The sequence below is a fragment of the Equus quagga genome, chromosome 20, assembly GCF_021613505.1.
Source record: "Equus quagga isolate Etosha38 chromosome 20, UCLA_HA_Equagga_1.0, whole genome shotgun sequence".
Taxonomy (NCBI): domain Eukaryota; kingdom Metazoa; phylum Chordata; class Mammalia; order Perissodactyla; family Equidae; genus Equus; species Equus quagga.
Window position 1 is genome coordinate 45,398,543 of NC_060286.1, and position 21,811 is coordinate 45,420,353.

General features: G+C 45.9%; 1 gene segment (V, D, J or C); it reads left to right on the plus strand.

Moving 5' to 3' along the window:
• The first annotated feature begins 1,159 nt into the window (after nt 1–1,159).
• Nucleotides 1,160–20,172, plus strand: LOC124230803 (immunoglobulin heavy variable 3-43D-like). The segment is given in 5 exon segments: nt 1,160–1,265; nt 1,370–1,696; nt 19,699–19,770; nt 19,856–19,896; nt 20,053–20,172. Coding segments are annotated over 5 exon segments (606 nt in total).
• The last annotated feature ends 1,639 nt before the right edge of the window (nt 20,173–21,811 follow it).

The following is a 21,811-nucleotide window of genomic DNA, read 5'->3' on the forward strand; positions in this document are numbered from 1 at the left end:
TAAATACAGTGTGACTGACAATATAAACTTGCATTATACCTTTTCTGTGTTCACACACAAACATATTTAGTTATCGGCTCAGTTATGTATTCAGGATTGCACTTGTCCATAGGTAGTCAAAAGTGAGCAATTCTAAAAGTGCTATTGTGGATTTACGAAGGACTAAACATCTTCTTCCTTCCCCATTGTAAGATCACAGCCACTCCTACTGATATGGTCCATGGTCCCTGCCAGGAAGGTGGGTCTCTGCTTGCCTGCTAGTCTCTTAAATGAAAAGTCTAGGGGCTTGCCATGTGGTGCAGCAGTTAAGTGCACACATCCCACATCAACGGCCCGGGGTTTACCGGTTCGGATCCTGGGTGTGGACATGGCACTGCTCATCAAGCCATGCTGTGGCAGGCGTCCCACATATAAAGTAGAAGAAAATGTGCTCGAATGTTAGCTCAGGGCCAATCTTCCTCAGCAAAAAGAGGAGGACTGGCAGCGGTTACTTCAGGGCTAAACTTCCTTGGAAGAAAAAAATGAGAAGTCTAGTTGAACTGGGCTGCACCACAGTTTCTCACGTGGGCCACTGGGAATGACGCCAGTTAGCGGGGAAGTGGGTGGTCCATTCCTACTGTGAGGCTTGCTTCCAGATCCACAAAATCCCTATCGATTTAGATAATGCCTGCGTCCTATTGTACTGTGAGGTTTACTACATGTCAATTATTCACCATTAAACCTATTTCCCGTACAAAAAGGCATCATTGGTTTTAAAAACTTATAGGCAGATGGACAATAATGTGAAATTTCAGAAACTTCTGAAAATATATACATTGCTTGACTATAAATTCTAGATAAGTAGTAGAACTCATAAAAGACATACATGTCCTCATTACAGGAAGGGGCTTCTCCAAAGCTCACCAGGCCTGCCCACCCCGGTCCTGGAGTTGGTTCAGGAGGGCAGTCGAGTTGAGGACTGAGGCACAGTGGCCCAGATCCTGAGGTTAACTCTTACCAGATTTCTGCTCTTGGACACATCACACTCTAGGACTCTGCCCCTGATGCTGACCTCCAGCCCCAGAGCTTGCTAAATAGTCAGAGGACATGCAAATAAGGCCCTCCCTCTGCTGATGAAAACCAGCCCAGCCCTGACTCTGCAGCTCTGGAGAGGAGCCACAGCCCTGAGATTCACAATTGTTCCCATTCGGTGATCAGGACTGAACACAGACGACTCATCATGAAGTTTGGGCTGAGCTGGGTTTTCCTTGTTGCTATTTTAACAGGTAATTTATGGAGAACAGGAGACATTGAGTACGTGAGAGGATGTGAGGGATGGAAACAGTGGATGTGTGACAGGTTTCTGACCAGGATGTCTTTGTGTTTGCAGGTGTCCAGTGTGAGGTGCAGCTGGTGGAGTCTGGGGGAGGCCTGGTGAAGCCTGGGGGGTCTCTGAGACTCTCCTGTGCAGCCTCTGGATTCACTTTTGATGACTATGCCATGCACTGGGTTAGACAGGCTCCAGGAAAAGGACTTGAGTGGGTGTCATTCATTAGCTGGAGTGGTGGTAGCACACACTACGCTGACTCCGTGAAGGGCCGATTCACCATCTCCAGAGACAACGCCAAGAACACGCTCTATCTGCAAATGAACAGCCTGAGAGACGAGGACACGGCCGTGTATTACTGTGCAGGAAACACAGTGAGGGGAAGTCAGCGTGAGCCCAGACACAAACCTCCCTGCAGGAGGGGCTCAGGACCACCAGGGGGCGCTCAGGGCCCCTGCGCTCAAGGACCATCACAGAGGCAGGTGCAGATGGAGGGTAAGGACTGGTTTCCTGTCATGGCTTCCTTTTCTTATAAAAGTTTCCCCAAGATAATCTCTCTGGACTTGTGATTCTTAGCTCGCCTCTGTAGTCTCTGAATTAGAAAAGTCTGTTGTAATAGAAGGAAAACATTCTCACAAGCACAAATTACAGAGTCACTCACAGACAGCTACACTTACAGTTACTCCCTAAATGCCAATTACTTATCTAGGTTTTTGATATTCATCAGCTAAATCTATGGAAGAGACTCTATGGGATTCCAGAGTGCAGCTCCACACAACACAGCTCAGTGTCCAACTAGCCAGCAAGCAGCTGCATAAAGTGCAGGCTGGACATCAAGCCACAGAGGCACTATGAATTCAAAGCAAGAGAGGAAAGACCCTGGTGGTGGTAAAGGCTTGGCACCATGCTCATGGCACCAACAGAAGGTGACAACTTGCAAAGGCACGGGGACCTCCCCCCCTCAGGGCTTGGTATGGATGTCCAGTCTGATGAGAAGCACACACACCACGGGAATGTGAAAGATCTATTATGTACACGATTGAAATCTCTGGGAAGAGCAGGCAGGCCTTTCAGCAAGTCAGAAATGCTCTGATACAACCAGGAAAGGAGGCTTGCTCAGGGCTTTAGTTGTGGTTCAGTGGTGGGGAAGGGTGATGGCTCCACTTACAGGAGGTTGATTTCAGTCTCCCACTGACATCAAAAGAGCAGACCCCTGCCTTCTTATCAGATTTCCTGTGGGGAGGGGGGCAAAAGAAGAGGGAGGAATGAGCCTTTGGCTGTCAGCAGTCAAACATCAAATATAGAATCTGACTACTTATTGCACTTAACAATCATAGTAAGACATGAAAGGGGACGGGGAGAAGAGGAGGTGGTTCTTTGTAAAATTAACTTCTGAAGAACCAGGCATGGCCCACAGAGCGTCTCTCCTGCCTCCCTGACCAGAACTGTGTCACAGGTCAGCAGAGACAATGAACCCCGATGGGGAAGTGAGGCTGCATCGATGAGGGTGCTCACTTTTTCATATGAAATTAGAACCACAGCTCCAATGAGAGGAGGCTGTTTGAATTATACATTGCTTTTGTAGCTGATGGCTAAGGAAAAATGACGCTGTTTATACCACTAATGATTTCATTTAGACTCTGTTATTCCATATTAGAGATTGACATCAAGATTGTCAACAAGCAAATTTCCATAAAGGAAACTTAATTACTCCCAAATATCTACCTATAGCTTCACCAAAAAAGTCCTAATTGTGATTGAGTTTCATCTATACTCCCAGCATTTGAAGCAGTTCTTCCAGCAGAGTCTAGAGAAGAAAAACAAAAATGGGGAAACTGAATGTCGTACATGTTCATCACACCAGACTCTACTGAACTAACATGATCCAGGAGCACTGCCGTGGTTCTCTGCAGAGTTCACGCTTCCATATTCACAATAACTGTAACACAGTCTCTCCACTATCCTCAGACATGTGGCCTAGTTCACCCTCTGTTCTGAGTTTATCTTCTGGACTCTTTATATGGGAAAATAAGCCATCCGTTAGAATTTCCACATCTCCCTCACATGAAACCCTCTTGTATCTTCAATTCTCCCTCTGATCATGATGTTGATTCCCCTTGGTGAATTCATTAGTGGTCACCTTCAAATGCATCTCATTTAAATGTTTAACCCTCTGCTCTGAGAGACATTTTGGTCATAGGATATAATGATCATCTGGACCAATTTTTGATGACAGATTAGAAATCTATAAATAGTACAAATGGAAAATAATCACAGTAAAGATCCGTAAACTGAGATGAGGTGAATACTCTTGCCCCAAGTCACTTGGAATAGAGAAATACCAAATCCAAGCACAAACTTTAAGGACAGCTCTCCCATTGGAATATCTGGTATAGCATCTAGGACTGATTGCCTTTGGAAGGCAAATACCTCTCTCATTACTAGTGATTTGCTCTGTAACTAAACTAATTTGTACTATGATAACACTGTGATGTCATGTAACACTAGCATTGATGGTAAAAATTGAGTATGTATCATCAATGAGAAATATGATAATATTGATAATGATGATCAAATCTTTAGGGAGATTAAGTTAAAGCCTCCACTGGATGTAATGGAAATCAATGAAAAATGACTGGCCTCAGGAAAAATTGGACTTCGCTAAATCTCAGCTAAATTTTATGCTTAAAAGTTCTGCATAAATGTATCACAAAGTACCAATTATGGTAGATAAAGGGGAAAGTGAGCTATCAAATTACAACAAAACTGAAAAAGTATAAAGAGTCTGTGGTTTGGGCACTGCAGGGACCAGGGGAGTTCGATCTCAGCTCTTCCCCACTTATAAGGATATAGCTCCTTACAGGCAAAATTCTCCTTACACTCGAGAGCCAAATCCACTTTTCTGTGTGGGAGCTTACAGCTCTCTCCTCAAACAGGACTGAGGCCTCTGGCGAAGGCAGATCTGTGGTCTAGAAGACGAGACAGTTGGATCTTCTCCTTTGCCTGGTGACGTCTTCCCAAGGTGAGTGTCTCAGATGTCACTCATGAGTCTATGGGGATGGTTGTGACTGCACTTGACTCACAGGAACTGATTCTCCTTATCTTCAGGTATTGTGTCTTAGATGAAGCTGTAGGATTCAAGCCCGGGAAGATGAAGCTCTTGCAGAGCCTCTCCATTACCTGTGCTGTTTCTGGTTATTCCATATCCGGTGGTTATGAATGGAACTACAAGCCCCAGTGAAGGAAGAGAATTGGATGGGGTGCATAACTAAGGGCGGTAGCACATTGTACAGCCAGTAGTTCAGGAGCCCCATCTCCATCTCCAGAGACAAATCCAAGACCCAGTTTTCCTTCAGCTGAGCTCTGTGACCACCAAGGACATGACTGTATATTACTGTGTGAGAGACAGTGAGGGGAAGGCAGTGTGAACCCAGACACAAATCTCCCTGCAGGGAGACAGGAGGGGCTGGGCTGCAGGGACACTCCTGACCACCAGTGGGTGCTCAGGACACCATGTGGCACTCAAGACCACCAGAGGCTGCTCAGGATCCACCAAGCAATACTCCAGACCATCAGGGGGTAATGAATATCCAGGAATCACAGAGTCGCAGTTGCAGGATCAGGTGCAGATGGAGGTAAAGTTCTGATTTCTTGTCAGCATCAGAGACTTTCTCTTTATCTAGCACGTCCTCCAGTGAACATCCCTTGATGTGTGATTCTATGATAACCTCTGAAATCAGAGTGAGAAAACTTTGTTGTAACAGGAGGACCTATTCTCATATTCACAAAACACAGTGTCACCAAATGGGGCAGAATTGACTCTGCAAGTGGTCACCAGGATTGGAGTCCTGAGCAAGCTCCAGGGAACCTGGTCATTCTTTTCTGATCATACTCAGAACAGAGACCTCAGTGGGATTTCCTGAATAGAATGATCTTTGGGGTTACAGATAAGAGAGAGTCTAAGCCAGGGTCAGAGACCATAAAACCCAATTGATTTCACATCTACTCCTCCTCAGGTAAAATTGCATATCAGACTCAAAACTGATCTGATTGTTTCTTTCTCTGGTAATCCATTTACATTTTCTCTAGTCTTTGTTCCAAGATCTCTCTTTTCTTTTTTGGTTTTCCAAAGAAAGGATTTTTTCTGTGTTCTAAATCCCAGGGCTCATGAACTTTATCTAGAACTCAGCTTTTGACTCAGACTGGTTACTGAGGGTACCTAGGAAAGGCTGACTGGACTTTCTCACTCACCATTGCCTAGGACCCTCCTTCAGTCCTCTCTTCATGGACTAATTTTTAAATGCAAATGGCCATTAGTAACCAAGGAGATATTGTTTGGTTAAAATGGGATGAAGAATTAAAATTGACATCAGAGTGATGTCAGCAACATGGCAGAGTGAACTGCTCCCTTTACGTCTTCCCCCTTTGAACCACAACTAAATGGATATTCATTGACCCATGGAGGAAACCCACACACCACAACAGGATGCCTGAGAGACCCACACAAGTATACATCTGAAAGTGGATTGACTGGCTCTCCCGGAAGTGGTGGAGATAGGTGAACACTCCCTATCCATCCCCAGCAGCCTTGTGCATGCACACAAATGCTTTCTAGCCTGGTGCAAACACCCATAGTACTGCTGCACCCAGAAAGTTGGGATGTGCCCCAGGGTGAATGTAGAAAGTGGTGGCAGCAGCCCTTAGCCCACTTGTGATTGCTTTCCTGGCAGCAAGGAGCCAACCATGCCCCTGTGGACCCAATGAGTGGCCGTGGCTCAGTCCCCATGAGCAAGCCCCACTTACCAAGCACAGTGGTCAGTGTGACCACACAAAGAGGTGGTGGCGTTATGTACGTGCCTGGGCAAGCACATTCCTGGCCCACACAAGTGCCCCCCAAAAGTGGGAACATGTACTGGGGCAATTGTAGGAAAAGATGGCTGCTGCCATTAGCTGGCTGATGATCCCCTCCTGGAGGTGGCGGAGCCCACCATGCCCCTGTGGCCTGAAAGAGTGGCCCTGGCTCAGTCCCCACAAGGAAGCTCAGTCCACCAAGCACAGTCTATACAGGTATCTGAGCACTTTCCAGGCCAGTAAAAGCACCCATAGTACCCCTACAGCTTCCAGAAGACAGGGTAGGATCAGAAACTCAGCTCCTGCTTCCCTCTAGAAGTATCAGGTGGAATTTGTGACCTAATACTACCACAAATGTGCCAGCAAAAGATTAGTTCATCAAACACCATGAGAAACTACAGCAACAATTCAGACAAGAAGGAAAATGACAATTCTCCAGGAAACAATGTTGAAGGCACAGAAATTTACCATCTAAATGACAGAGAATTCAAAATACCTAACTTAAAGAAACTCAACAAGTTACCAAAAAGCTCAAAGAAAGTTCAATGAGCTCAGTAATAAAATTAATGCGAAGAAGGAATACTTCAACAAAGAGATTGAAACTATTTAAAAAAAACAAGCAGAAATTCTGGATATGAAAAAAACAATAAGTAAATAAATAATAATCTAGAATCCTTAAAAACCAGAGCTGATGTTATGGAGGAAAGAATTAGTGAGTTGGAGGATAGAAATATAGAAATCCTACAGGTGGAAGAGGAGAGAGAACTAAGATTTTTTAAAAATGAAGGAATTCTTCAAGAAATATCTGACTCAACTAGGAAAAGCAACATAGAATTATAGATATTCCAAAGGGAGAAGAGAGGGAAAAGGTGAAGAGAGCTTGTTCAAAGAAATAATAGCTGAAAAAAAAAAAAAAAAAGAAATAATAGCTGACAACTTCCCAAACCTGGGGAAGGAACCAGATTTACAAATACATGAAGTTAATAGATTGCCTAACCACATCAGTGCTAGAAGACCTTCTCCAAGGCATATAATAGTGAAACTGGCAAAAGTCAATGACAAAGAAAAAACATTAAGGGCAGCAAGGCAGAAGAAAATAACCTACAAGGGAACCCCATCAGGCTTTCAGTAGATTTCTCAGCAGAAAACTTACAGGCTAGGAAAGAATGGAATGCCATATTCAAAATACTGGAAGACAAAAACTTTCAGCCAAGATTACTCCATCCAGCAAAAGTTTCCTTCACATATGATGGAGAAGTAAAAGCTTATCCAGATAAACAAAAGCTGAAGGAGTTCGTTACCATTAGACTTATCCTACAAGAGATGATTAAAGATGCCCTTACACCAGAAACAAAAAGGCAAATGTCTACAAAGCTTTAAGCAAGGAGATAAGTAGAAAAATCAGAAAACTTCAGCTCTCTATCAAAACAGGGGAACAAATACTCAAGTATAACTTAATAGGCAAAGGGAAGGAGAGCATCAAAAGTAACTGTAAACACTTCAACTTAGTCACAAACTCACAACACCAAACAGAATAAATGGTGACAAAAATAACTCAGAAGAGGAAGAGGAAAGGGATGGAACCTGCTTAGGCTAATGGAGATAAGAAGCTATGAGAAAATGGATTATTTTTTCTACAAGATCTTTTATACAAACCTCAGCGTAACCACTAAACAAAAAGTCAGAGCAGAGGCATGATTCACACAAAAAGAGAAAACTGATAAAATCTCCCCAGAAAACCACCAAAATGAAACGGCAGTTAGAAATACAAAGGAAGAGAAACAATGGAAATGTAGAACAACCAGAAAACAAGAGAGAAAATGGCCACATTAAGCCCTCATATACCAACAATCACTCTAATGTAAATGGATTGACTTCTCTAATCAAAAGACACAGAGTAGATGGATGAGTTAAAAAACAAGACCCAACAAAGTGCTGCCTCCAGCAAACATATCTCAGCTCTAAAGACAAACACAGGCTCAGAATGAAGGGATGGAATACGATACTTGAAGATAATGGCCAACAAAAGACAGTGGGTGTTGCCATACTTGTATCAGACAAAGCAGACTTCAAGACAAAAAAAGACAATGAGAGACAAGGATGGACAGTATATAATGATGAAAGCACAGCCCACCAGGAAGACATAAGACTTATGGATATGTATGCATCTAACACAGGAGCACCAAAGTACATAAAGCAAGTATTAATAGACCTAAAGGTAGAAATTAACAGCAACACTATAATAGCAGGGGACCTCAACATCCCACTCACATCAATGGACAGGTCATCCAGACAGACAGTCAACAAGCAAATAGTGAATTTGAACAAAACACTTGATCAGCTTGACTTAAGAGATATCTAGAGAGCATTCCATCCAAAAGTAACAGAATATACAATCTTCTCAAGTGCACACAGATTATTCTCAAAGATAGACCATATGTTGGGAAAAAAGGCAAGCCTCAATAAACTTAAGAAGATGTAAATCATATCATACATATTTTCTAACGACAATGCTATGAAAGTAGAAATCAACTGCAAGAAAAAAAAACTGGGAAAGTCAGAAATATGTGGAGACTAAACAACATGCTACTCAACAACTATTGAATCAGTGAAGAAATCAAAGGAGAAATTAAAAAATACCTGGAGACAGGTGAAAATGAAAATACAACATACCAACTCTTAAGGAATGCGGAAAAAGCAATAATAAGAGGGAAATTCATAGGAATAGAGGCCCACATCAAGAAATAAGAAAAATCTCAAATAAGTAATCTCAAGCTGCACTTAACAGAACTAGAAAAAGAAGAACAAACAAAGCCCAAAGTCAGCAGAAGGATGGAAATAATAAAAATTAGAACACAAATAAATCAAATAGAGACTAAAATATTCAGTAGAAAGGATTAAAGAAACTAAGACTTGGCTCTTTGAGAAGATAAACAAAATTACAAACACTTAGCCAGACTTACCAAGAAGAAAAGCAAGAAGGCTCAAATAAATAAAATTAGAAATGAAAGAGGAGAAATTGCAACAGATATCACAGAAATACAAAAGATTATAAGAGAATACTTTGAAAAACTATATGCCCACAAATTAAATAGCCTAGGAGAAATGGATAAATTCTTAGACGAATACAACCTCCCAATATTGAATCAAGAAGAAATAGTGAATCTGCATTAGACGAACCACAAGTGAAGAGATTGAAACAGTAATTGAAAACTTCTCAAACAACAAAAGTCCAGGACCAGATGGCTTCTCTGGAGAATTCTACCAAGCATTCAAAGAAGATTTAATACCTATAATTCTAAAAGTATTCCAAAATTTGAAGAATATGGGACTCATCCTAAGTCATTCTATGACACGTTCTGTGTCTACTTGCAGAAATACGTGTTTCTTTATTCCAAGTAGGAAGCACTGAATTAACTGTGTGTGAGGCTCTGCTGTCTTCTTTGGGTGCTGTGGCTGTGATGACTTCAGAACCAGTTGGCCAAGGATGATAGTGATGCATTGTTTGTCACAGGTTATAGGGGAGAGGAAAGGACCAATTCAGGGTCAAAATTGAAAATCTGTCCTTCAGAGTTTTTAGTTTCATGTGGATGCTTACATTTTTTCCACATTTCTTCAGAATGGAAACCTAACTTTGGTTAGAAGGAGCCCCATCAAAGATGTCCATCTCATGGGTTGATGAGCTCTCATAAAGTAGAGACATCATTGTACAGGATGCTTCTTGGGTCCCTGTGATGACTACAAGATAGTGAGCCCTCAGCATTTGGATGAGGAACATAGACATTCTGCCAGAAACGAAATGGCCCTACTCAAGGGAACAATGCCATAGCTGTGGTATTGAATGAATCCTCAAGGGCATGGGTAAGTGGGTTAGGCTTCATCCATGACAAATGGCTTCTGTACCTGACCTGGTGTTGAGAGAGTGTTCTGTGAAAGGACTACTACAACAGGATTCCCAAGTGTCTCACTTTGAAAAGCCAGATGCTCATATCCCAAGACCTACAAGATCGTAGCCATCTGGGAGACATGTCTTAAAAGGCCCATGTGCTCAGACCTACCTGCCCCGTGGCCCCGCTCACAGGCAGCCACATGCCCAGATTTAAAGCGAAGGAGGCTCACCTGCTTACTTTAAAGCATCAGCATTGGACACGTCACACTCTGGGACTCTGCCCTTTATGCTGATGTGCAGCCCCAGAGCCTGCTATATAGTCAGAGGACATGCAATAGGGCCCTCCGTCTGCTGATGAAAACCAGCCCAGCCCTGACTCTGCAGCTCTGGAGAGGAGCCACAGCAACAGGGTGTTCCCATTCTGTGATCAGGACTGAACACAGACGACTCAGCATGGAGTTTGGGCTGAGCTGGGTTTTCCTTGTTGCTATTTTAAGAGAGAATTTATGCAGAACAACAGATGCCAGATATGTGAGAAGATATGAGCGAGAGAAGCAGTGGATCTGTAACAGTTTCCTGACCAGGATGTCTTTGTGTTGGTAGTGAGGTGCATCTGGTGGAGTCTGAAGGAGGCTTGGTATACACGGGGGCGGGGTGCTCTAAGAGACTTTCCTGTGCAGTCTCTAGATTCATCTTTGATGACTACGCCATGAACTGGGTTCACCAGTCTCCAGGAAAAGGGCTTGCCTGTGTGTCACCCATTAACTGGAATGGTGGTAGTACAATCAACGCTGACTCTGTGAAGCGCCGATTCACCATCTCCAGAGACAACTCCAACAACACCCGTATCTGCACGTGAGCAGCCGGAGAGTTAAGAACACAGCTGGGCGTAACCGTGTGATAGATGGACTGTGAGGAGTAGTCAGTGTGAGCCCAGACACAAACCTCCCTGCAGGGAGACAGGAGGGAAAAGCAGCAGGGGGCGCTCAGGACCACTAGGAAGGCTCAGTACCTAGTGAATGAGGGAACTTACCCCAGGAGCAGGTGCACCGAGGGGCTGAGAACAGGTTTCCTGTTGTTATCGTGGACTTTCTCTCCCCTTGGAGCTCTCCGATGTCCCCAGGGACACTTTTGCCTTGTTCTTTGTGACCCTAATTTCTCCATTCTCACTGCAGGTGAGGAAGGAGTAAGTGGCATTCTCTGTTTCCAGGTAAGATGTTTCCAGTCACTGGGGCTCAATGCTTCACCAGGTTTCTGTGGGACCAAATTTCTTTCTTTAGAAAAACGGATCATCCTGAGGATGCTCACCATCCCTGTGATTGGGAAGCATTTCCCACAAAGAGAAACATCCATGAAATCCTCACTCCCTACGCGCTGAGCTCATCCTTTCTGCTCTCAGCAAACATACATCTGTTCCCACGGGAGCCCCTTCCCTCAGACAGGCACAGATCTGTCCCCATGTAGCATCACCAGGAATCTGCCGCAGGGAGTCCTGCTCTCTCTGGGCAGTTGCACCTCTCACTCCTCATGCAGTCTGCAGGACTTTGATTTTCAGAACTTTCCACACTCTCTCTTTGCCCATCAGCCTCCAGGATGGAGAAGTAGCCTGCCTGAGGGCCAGACAGAGCTCTCAGAGCCCACGTGGAGAAGACGGGAAGACCATGGCACAGATGTAAATCCATCACAGCCCTGCTGGGCAGTGCTTTGGGTGGTGTCTCTGAAAGCAGCCCTGGAGGTTGTGTTGCAACATGTATTTCTCAGCTTCCACATGGAGAGTCCAGGTGGATAATGAGAACCAGCTGGACAGAGTCCTGATCCCTGCCCCGCCTCTGCTTTCCCTCGAGTATCCCACAGAAACCCCGCACCTATCACCCTCTCCTTCTACTGTCTAAATTCCTACTAGATCTGTCCTAAGCACGAGATCCCTGGGTCTTTGGCCTTCTTGCTCTTCCCAGCTCTCCTCTCGGTGTGAGGTACAGAGTGGAGAATCAGTAAAGTTTGACAATCAATGCATCTGACCTCACTAATTCCCCAAATGCACATTCGTGTGTCCATCCCTTTGTGGACACACCAGGGCAGGTCACAGTGAAACTGGCAAACAGCCACTGATGATTAAGTATCTAGGTACTAAAGTTTTCTCCTTTTGGCGATTACTGATTACAGCTTTTAGCTGCGTAACCCACCCGTTGTTAACTGTGCTGCTTAGGCAATATGCTATCTGACTCCCACTAGGCTCCTGTAGATAACATCTCCCTGGAGCCTGCGTCACCACGGCAATGGGTGTGTGAGCTGTTTTTCAGGAATTAGAATTCCTTGTCCACTTCAGGCCGGTTGAGACCATCAACTCATCAACTGGGCCCACACAGATGTCCTATAGGCGACATTTTGACGTCAAGAGGCTAAAAACTCCACCCTCAGATCATGCCAATGCCGCCATTTTGTGAACATGCGTCCTATGAAGAGACATGAAGTCTGACTACACTTGCGCAGATCGTCAATTACCTCACCTCTCCTCACCTCCAATCACCTACCGCCACATTTCAGACCACCTTGGCTCCTATCCGATAAATACCCCTGAGTCCCTATTTTCGGGAAAGTGGATTTGAGGCTCATATTCTTACTTCCTCACGTGGCTGCCTTGTGAGTAAACTCTCTGGCAGCTACAATCTCATCATCTCGGTGTTTGGCTTTCTTGGCAGCAGACAAAAATGAACCTGATTCAATAACAACAGACACGTGGTCTGAAGCTGACATCAACTCCCTGCTGAGCCCACATATTGTGCACATATAATTTGAGGTCACAAAAGCTTTAGATCTGGTGAGGTCACAGCTGGCTGCTGACCTCAGGACACCTCTGGCCACACACACACCTATGTCAGAGTTGTCCAGCTGGCCTCACCTTCTGCAGAAAACCACAGTGGACATGTCTACAGACAGCTCAGGTCAACGGTGATCAGGGAATGGGCTGGATGGGCTGGTCACCCCCATGTCCTCAGTGAACAGAGCCCAGATACACAGGTAACACCTTCCAGAGCCACAGTTATTTATGGAAGAGACCCAGAGCAGAACAGAGAGCAGAACCACAGGTGAAAATGCCTTTAGGGGAAAATTAATAAGTAGCAATCAGAAGTGAGCTAAGTGGTCTAATGATTAATTTGCATACCGTGCAGAGAATGTGTAATTAAAATAAGCATTGCTTTTAGTACACACGTTTAAAATAATGACTTCCTGCCATTCGTTTCTACTCACTCTCCCTCTCTCACAATATCACTTGACTTCATTGTCAACTTTAAGGGCTAACTACAAAAGTTGCAAATATCAAATCAACCAGAGACATGCCCATTTCTGTCACTAATAAGGACACGGTAAATGATGCAAAATGGCCTCATCGTCTGTGACTTCATCATTTTCTCCCCTTTGCACAGTAAAAACTTGACCTTAAAGATGAGCTCTTCCATCCCAAAGGAGGATGGACAGGAAGCTGAGAAGAAATCAGGACTGTGCAGGCTCCATGGCTCAGAGTGACCAGGAGGGGACACCATCACCTCTGCTGTCTTGTACCTGAGCATCCCCTGAGTGGTTATATTAGTGAACGCACTGGAGAACATTCTTTAGAATTTCCATCACCCATTTAAGTGTAACATGTCCACTACTCTCTCAAGACAAACTGAAAGAGCTAAGTACCCTCCAAGTCTTCACATCTCGTAAGGTCCATTATCTGTTTCGCTTGTTCTGATGTTAGCTCTTCACAAACAACTCTACAAATGGCTCTTCCTGGAATGATTAACATTCTCAGTGTGAGTTCCAGCTGATCCTCTTTATGTCTCATTCTGCACAACCTCTCTGTAGGCTTAGTCCTTGCTGGCCATCTTCATCTTCTTGAAATAATCTCTCAGTTGGTTTCTTTTGTCATCTCTACTTAGCAACTCCATCATGTCCTTGATGTTTCTTCCACATCTGCTTGATGTTTAAATATTACAATTTCTCAGGGATGAGTCTGATTAGCTGTGCTATCATACTCTAGGGCAATTCACCTTCTAAAGTCCAATCAAATGAATTAATCCTTGAAGCGAATCAATACTTCATCCTAGGAAAGTTGCTCTCCTGGTGAGGGCCACAGCAAATCAGATTTCAACAACATTATGGATTCCAAACAACATGGCTCTACCACTGTTAATACTCACTGCATTCATAGGAGAATTTCCCATATCATGGACAATGGAGGTTGACAATTTTCTTAGGAGCTTTTAGATAAAACATCAAAAATAAGACTCATAATGAAAATATTGATAAATTAGACTTTGTTAAACTAAAAACATTTGTCCCACCAAAGATACCATTAAGAGAATGAGAACACAAGCATAGACTGGGAGAATATATTTTCAAACTAAACACCTGTTGAAAATTTGCATTGATAATATTTTAAGAACTTTATATATAATGCAGGAGAGCCCAGAACCCTCTGACCACAAGCCTGAGCCCCAAGGGTGGGGCAGAGGGACGCTGGGGAGCGAGAGGCTCCCTTCAGGCTTAAAGTTCCCTGTCCCGGGTGCAAATCTAGGCTAGGATCCCTCTCCAATTGCTTCCCTCTGAACCCTTACTTCACTGCTAACACTAGGCTGAGAAAGCAGGCCAGTTAATCCTCAGCTGTAATAATGTCAATATTTGCAAGATGCTGGATTATACAGATGCAAAATCACTCTTTTTCTTTTTGATTTTTCTCCGTGAAAAAGTGTGATTATTCCTGATGTAATGAGTTTAGGTTCTCTGGAACACGCCACAGGCTGACTCAAGGGAAGGGTTTGCACAGGGAGCCATAGACACAATTTAAAACTTCCGACATCAAGAATCAAGGGTCTCCCATCATGCCTGTGCTTGGGATGTAGTTACTCACATCAAAGTAAGGTCATAAGTGCTTGAATTTTTTTAAAAAAGATATGAGAAGAACTGTCCATAATTTTGTGATTATTTTTATACCAAGGCAGACTTCAAAATATTATTTATATATAAAATTATTATAATTTGACAATTGTGGATATGGTAAAGTGTTGGGCATCAAAACTATCTAGAAAAATGCTAATCCCTTTTAATATCTATTTCAAGAAGCATGAGATTTATAAAATTTAATCTACTCATCTATCCCAACATTTACCTTATCGTTAGAAAGGTGAAGCTGTTCTTTGACTTGATCCAATGCATCTCACAAACCAAGTGCTCCCCTTCCTAGACTTACACGTTGAGTGATTTCAGGGAAGAGACACCTCGCAGGGGCCCCAGAAGGACTAGAGGGTCTGACCTCAGTCCCTCTCAACTTAGAAGGACTGGGCTCCCCACATGCAAAATTCTCCTGATGCTGGAAGGTAAAATCCACTCTTGGGCTGTGGGAGCACACAGCTCTCTCCTCAGACAGGGCTGAGGTCTCTGGGGAAGGCAGAGCTGTGGTCTATAAGAAGATGAGACTGTTGAGTCTTCTTCTGCCTGGTGATGGCTCCTAAAGGTGAGTGTCACAGATGTCAGACCTGCATCTATGGGGATGATTGTGACTGCACATGACTGACAGGAACTGATTTTCCTTGTCCCCAAGTGTCCTGTACCTGCAGCTGCAGGAGGTGGGCTCAGGACTGGTGAAGCCCTCACAGACCCTCTCCCACATCTGCTCTGTCTCTGGCTTCTCCATCACAACCAGTGGTTACTGCTGTTACTGGATCCGCCAGTTCCCAGAGAAAGGGCTGGAGTGGACTGAGCTGATATTTTATAATGGGAACACTAACTATAGCCCATCCCTCAGATCCACACTTCCACATCCAGAGACACACGTTAAAAATAGTTCTCGCTGCAGCTGAACTCTGTGACCCTGGAAGGCATGGCCATGTGTCACTGTGCAAGACACACAATGAGGGGAAGTCAGCGTGAACCCAGACACCGACCTCCCTGCAGGGAGACAGGGGGACCTGGGACACAGGAGGGCTGCAGGAGGCGCTCAGGACACAAGGGGGTGCTCAAGTGCTATCAAGCAGAGGGGACCAGCCCAGGGCAGGTGCAGTGGAGGTTAAGAGCAGGTTTCTTGCCAGCATCTGGGGCTTCCTCTCTTCTAACAGTTTTCCCAGGGAACCTTTCCAGATTAATGATTCTGTGCCTTCCACTGATGTCTCCGAATTCAGAAAGATTTGCTGCAATAGGATGGAACATTATAGAACGCACAGAAGGCAGAGTGTGACTAGGAGGGGCACAAGCATCTAATAAGGATTCCTTTTACTTTTTCTCAATTCTATTTTACTTGCTTTCTGTTTGCTCCTGGTTGGACGCCTCCATCTGCTCCACGCTGCTCTGCCCTCCCTCTGGGAAACGGCTTTCTCATGGGTATGTCTTGAGTTTAAGGAATGAGAGTTCCTGTTCCCAACTGTGAGGTTCCAGGTGCACCTACTGGGTTCCTCCAGGGCAAGGACATCCTTCCAGAACATGACATCACATGAGACTTACCTGGTTCTTCGCCTGTTGTGCTTTCTGAATTCCAGCTGCTGGGAGAGGCTTGAAATCTCTGAGATGCTCAGTGATGTCTGTCCAGGGTCCACTTGCACTTGGTGAGATTAGTTTTCTGCATCCTCTAAGGACCTCTAAGGGAGCTTCTGGTTTCTGCTCTGACATGTAAAGATCTTGGAAATCATAACTCTTATTCTTACCAAAAGAAGGTGGAAAAACTGAAAATTAGTGACTTTTCCTTGATCAATCAGAGAAACTGGGAAAAACCTCCACCCCAATAAGCGGAAACACAGGCACATCCAGAAGCCATGGTGAGATCAGCCGCCTGGAACAGAAGCGCTGGAGGCACAGAGAGGTGGAGCACTTTCAGGGTAGCTGTGAACTGCTGGGGGACACAGGTGGGTAGTGTGAGGGTGAGAGCTCCTGGGTCCATACCCCACACCTTTGTGGAATCTCCCTCCAGAAACCTCCAGGTTCTAAGGTGAGGATCCAGACCTGTCCCCTCATGCCTCTGACAGGGGAAGGGGAGATTAATCACTGAGAAATCCACCCAGAACCTTCTCCAGGCAGACCCTCCAGGTGTATCCGGGTGTGTCCATCATCACGGTTCCACCGGAGGTGCAGATCCATGAGGAGACAGGATTTCCCACAGGGAACTCGCTGCATGGTTGTGGGTCACTGTGCAGTGAGCCTGTTGTCATGTCTGACGGGGGCCTGAGGTCCATGGGGCAGGTGGTCAGGAAGGAAGATGACCAGCAGAATGGAGCCCTGAGGATGGAGGATCCCAAGTCCGTCCTAGTTACCAGGTGTCCTGCAGAGGCAAGGGTGCCCCTCATGGAGCTGAGCTTGCTCACCTGCTGGCTGCTGCGCAACCCACCTGGTGAACCTGCAGGGCAGCCTCACCTGAATCCACTGAAAATGATGCTTCCCCCTCCTCCTCTGACTTCTCAGCAGTCTCCCTTCCATCAGGCATGGGAGTCTCCAGGTACCCTCAGCTGCAGGACTAAGAGTAGTCGGGGGGTGACTGCCCAAGTCTGTCCTCAGCCCCTTCCTCAGGCTCATGCACTTTGTGTTGTCTGGAGGGTGCTAGGCAGCAGCGGCAGCCCAGAGTCCCCACACTGTCCAGGCCTCTTGGTGGGTGGCAGTGAGTCCCAGGGCCCAGCCAGGGTTTGGGGTAGAGACTCAGACCCCACCTCTTGGGGGAGGGGCTGCGAGGATGCATTGCACAGGGCCCTGTGTACAGGATGGAGGATGGGGCACTGTTGCAATCATCTGAGGCCCCCCAGGACAGAGGCAGCATGTGTTCACCTCACAGGGAGAGCCACATGGTCCCTCCACAGACAGCATCAGGCTCAAGTCTGGAGTCATTTTAACCAGGCCAGGAAGCAGATGCATCTCCCCAACTGAGGCTTTTTAAGTGTGGCTCTTCTGTTCCAGAGACTACAGAACTAAAAAGATGACTCAGTGCTCCGAAGGAGCCCACCTGCATAGGTGAGACAGGGACGTGATGACCAGGAGAGATGCCCCCACCAGAGAAGGGGAGCAGCAGAGGCCCATCCCAGACACTCTGGCCCACAGGGACTCCGACCCACCACGCTCACTTTTTGCAGTCCCCTCTTCCTGCATCAGCAGGTGCTTCTGCTCCTGGAGATGGGGATGTTGCTCCATCGAGGGCCCTTCACGGCCCTGCCCTCAGAGCTCCTGGGGCTGTGCCCTCTGAGAATGGAGCCCAGCTGAGTCTGTAGGTTTAGTGAGACCCTCCATACACATCCAGGGGGCTCAGTGTTGGTCAAACTGACTGGGCTGGTTTGACCCTGGGTCTGACCTTCCATGGGACATTCCTGGACCCTTCTCGCTGAGGCATGTGGAGAGTTCCAGGCGCTTGGAGAAGAAACCCAACGTGCACACACTTTCCAGTCTCCACTGGCATCGTGTCTCTTCTGTCCTTTTTCTCAAAGCTGGTCACATACCCAGGCCTAGAGTCTGTGTGATGAGCACTGCCCACGTGCCAGGTACAGGAAAGAAGGGCAAATCTGGGGCTCATTACTGCAAATATCAGCTACAGGATGTATGTGTGTGTGTGTTATGGCACAGTGGGTGTGGATCAGACCGGGAGCCCCATGGTTTCTACGTGCAGGGATCTCTGATGTGATGATAAAGCAGAGGAACCTGAAGGAGATGTGGGGCTCTGCCAAAGGCCCCCAGGGTTCCTGGACTCCCCGTGGGTGTGGACCGTATCAGATCATCGTGCAGCTCCAGGGAAGGGGCTCCCCCGTGGTTTCATAAAGGCCTTGTTTGGGGTCTCCCTGCAGAGCATGTGGGCTTAGTAAGGCCAGTTCACTATTTCAAGAGATGATGTCAAAATGCACATGGTGTCACTGCAGGAGCATCCTGAAGCCAGGGCACAGCCATCAGTAATGAACGAGAGACACTGAGTGGTAAACGCCCTGTGAGCCCAGATAGGACCCTCCCTGCAGGGCGGGGGCTGGGCGGCAGGGGGCGCTCAGAACCTCCCAGCACAGGGCTCCAGCCCTGGAGCAGGTGCACAGGGGGATTGAGAGGGGCTTCCTGTGAGAGTTTTCTTTTTTCAAAAAAGAAAAAAAAAAAATCTATACTGAGAATTTGACAAGGACTGCTGCTGTGCCTTCAAATATGGTGTGCTGATGGGAGCATTTACCTTACTCCATAAGTCAGCGAGAGCCACATTCAAAGTGGGTATTTCTAGACCTTCTAAAGATCTTAATTATAATGAGCTGGGGGCCAGGGATGTTTTTATTAACCCCTTGGTTGCAGAGTTTTGGGAGATACTCTGACCTCAGGAGTAAGACATTCAGATGTCAAAACCCAGGTGGTCTCTGTGCCATTCAAAGCTGGGTTCACAATGAGGAGCATTTCTTGTGCGTGCTTGTTCCTCAGTGGGAGGAGTCTGTCTGCAAATGGTTCAGGGACAATGGCAGGGGACATGTATCCTCAAACAAGGATTAGGACTTGGGATCTCAGCTTCCCACTAAGCATGGTCCCTGTGTCATCGACCTTCTCTCAGGTTAAGACAAGTATTGACTGTGAAATATTTAGGTTCCTGAATATGCAAATGATATGAAGTGTACTTAGTTAAATACTGACATGTCTGTGCCCTGAGGGCATCACCCAACAGCCACTCCCTCCCCTACAGAAGTCCTGAGAGCACAGCCCCCCAGCATGGACTGGAGCTGGAGCATCCTCTTCTTGGTGGCAGTGGCTACAGGTAATCAGTTCCCCGGATCCGAGGATGAGGAGGAGACCAGGGCCAGTGAAGGGGGATTTCATCCACTCCTGTCTTCTCTCCACAGGTGTCTCCTCTGAGCTCCAGCTGGTGCAGTCTGGGGCTGAGGTGAGGAAGACAGGGGAATCCGTGAAGGTCTCCTGCAAGGCTTCTGGAGACAGCTTCACTTATTACTCTATGAGCTGGGTGTGACAGGCCCCTGGACAAGGTCTCGAGTGGATGGGATATATCTATCCTGAATATGATGCTATGGGCTACCCGCAGAAGTTCCAGGGCAGAGTCACCATGACTGCGGACAAGTCCACGAGCACAGTCTACATGGAGCTGAGCAGTCTGGCATCTGAGGACACAGCCGTGTATTACTGTGCAAAAGACACAGTGTGATAACCCACATCCTGAGCATGTCAGAAACCCTGAGGGAGACGGCAGCTGTGCTGGGTGGAGGCGATGCAGGGAGCATGATTCATTTCTTGGCTTCCTTAGAAAACAGGGTTAGAAATTGAGTAAAAGGAACAACAGAACCGTGTACACATGTTTTTAAGGGGGATGCTGCATGCAACAATCACCCTGTAAGCGAACTTTAGGGAGCAAGGAGAAGCTCAATGAATAAGGCAGATGTAAGCATTCCCATGGGGGTTCTTGTGTGAACCTGTTTTTAAATGATTTGTTTTACTGCCTTAGAGCAGGACTGCTCCCTCAGGTGAAAAGTGCAGGTGTGACTCCAGAGGAGAGTGTTAAACTGCCGCCCGGGTGCCTTTGCTGCCCCCACCGATGGGCAAGAGTCCCTGGCGCTCCACATCCTCAGCAGCATTTGGTGCTGCCCGTGTTCAGGATTCTCGCCATCCTAGGAGGTGGGTATTGGCCTCTCATTGTTTTAATTTGCAAATCCCTAGTGACATGTGATGTTGAGAGTCTTTTCATCAGCTTATTTGCCATCTGTTTGTCTTGTTTGCTAGGTTCAGATCTTTGCTCCTTTTTTAATTGAGTTGTTTGTTTTCTTCTGTTCAGTTGTACGTGTCTTTGTGTTTCCACCATACAAGTACTTACCAAATACGATATTTGGAATTATATCCTTTTGTCTGTGGCTTGCCTTTAGATTCCTGCAACACTGCCTTCCACAAACAAAAGTTTTTTAAATTTGATGCATTCTAATTTATCAGTTTTTTCAGGGAACATGTTTTTGGTCTTATTTGTAAAAGCTGGTGGACAAATCAAAGGACATCCAGGGGATCTCCCAAGTTCCTAAGTGAGGCCACACTCAAGGGATGGAGCTCCTTAATCTGGAAGGGAGAATTACACCAGTTACTTGGAATTCTTCCATGTGGAGATTGGTCCTCTCCCCCGTGTGTTTCATTCATTCATTTGTTAACATCAGTATGGACTCATGGATACTTATTTTAAACTTTGCATTCAAATTAAACATTACGTTATTCATTTTGTTCAAGTTGTCCCAAGATTTTTATCCTTTGGGGGCACTTTGGTGTTGCCTCCTAGATCCTTTTGGAATTCCTCTGTATTTTTTTTTTATCAATTCCTTACTTTGTGCTACTGCAAGATGCTCCAGCCTCATCTTGAGTATTCCCTTTCCAAGCCCTAGAACTAGCCATGTCTCTAAGGAATTCTGTTTTTCTTTGCTGTGGAAGTGTATTAGAAACCAGGAGTTTGGTCTGGTGTGCCCTTTCTCCTGGAGTGTCATTGCTTCTATGAGCACTCAGCTGGCAGACCAAGGAAATATGTGAGTATACTCAGCAATGTACACACAGATATCTACAAGAATTTCTGAATCTAATGCTCTTTACTGATATTAAACTAAGCTCGAGAATGTCCTGGTGCCTCCAGCCCTACTACTCTACCACATGGACCTCTCTAGCCTCCTCCCTTGTCGCCTAGAACCTCCCACTCCAGCAGTAAGAAGTCTGGCTAGCATCATAGGCCATTTCTTTCTTAATCGTTCAGTGCCAGCGTAAGTGCACAGTGGCTTCAGAGTTGGAAGCACACCCTCGCATGAGAAACAGCTCGGTCA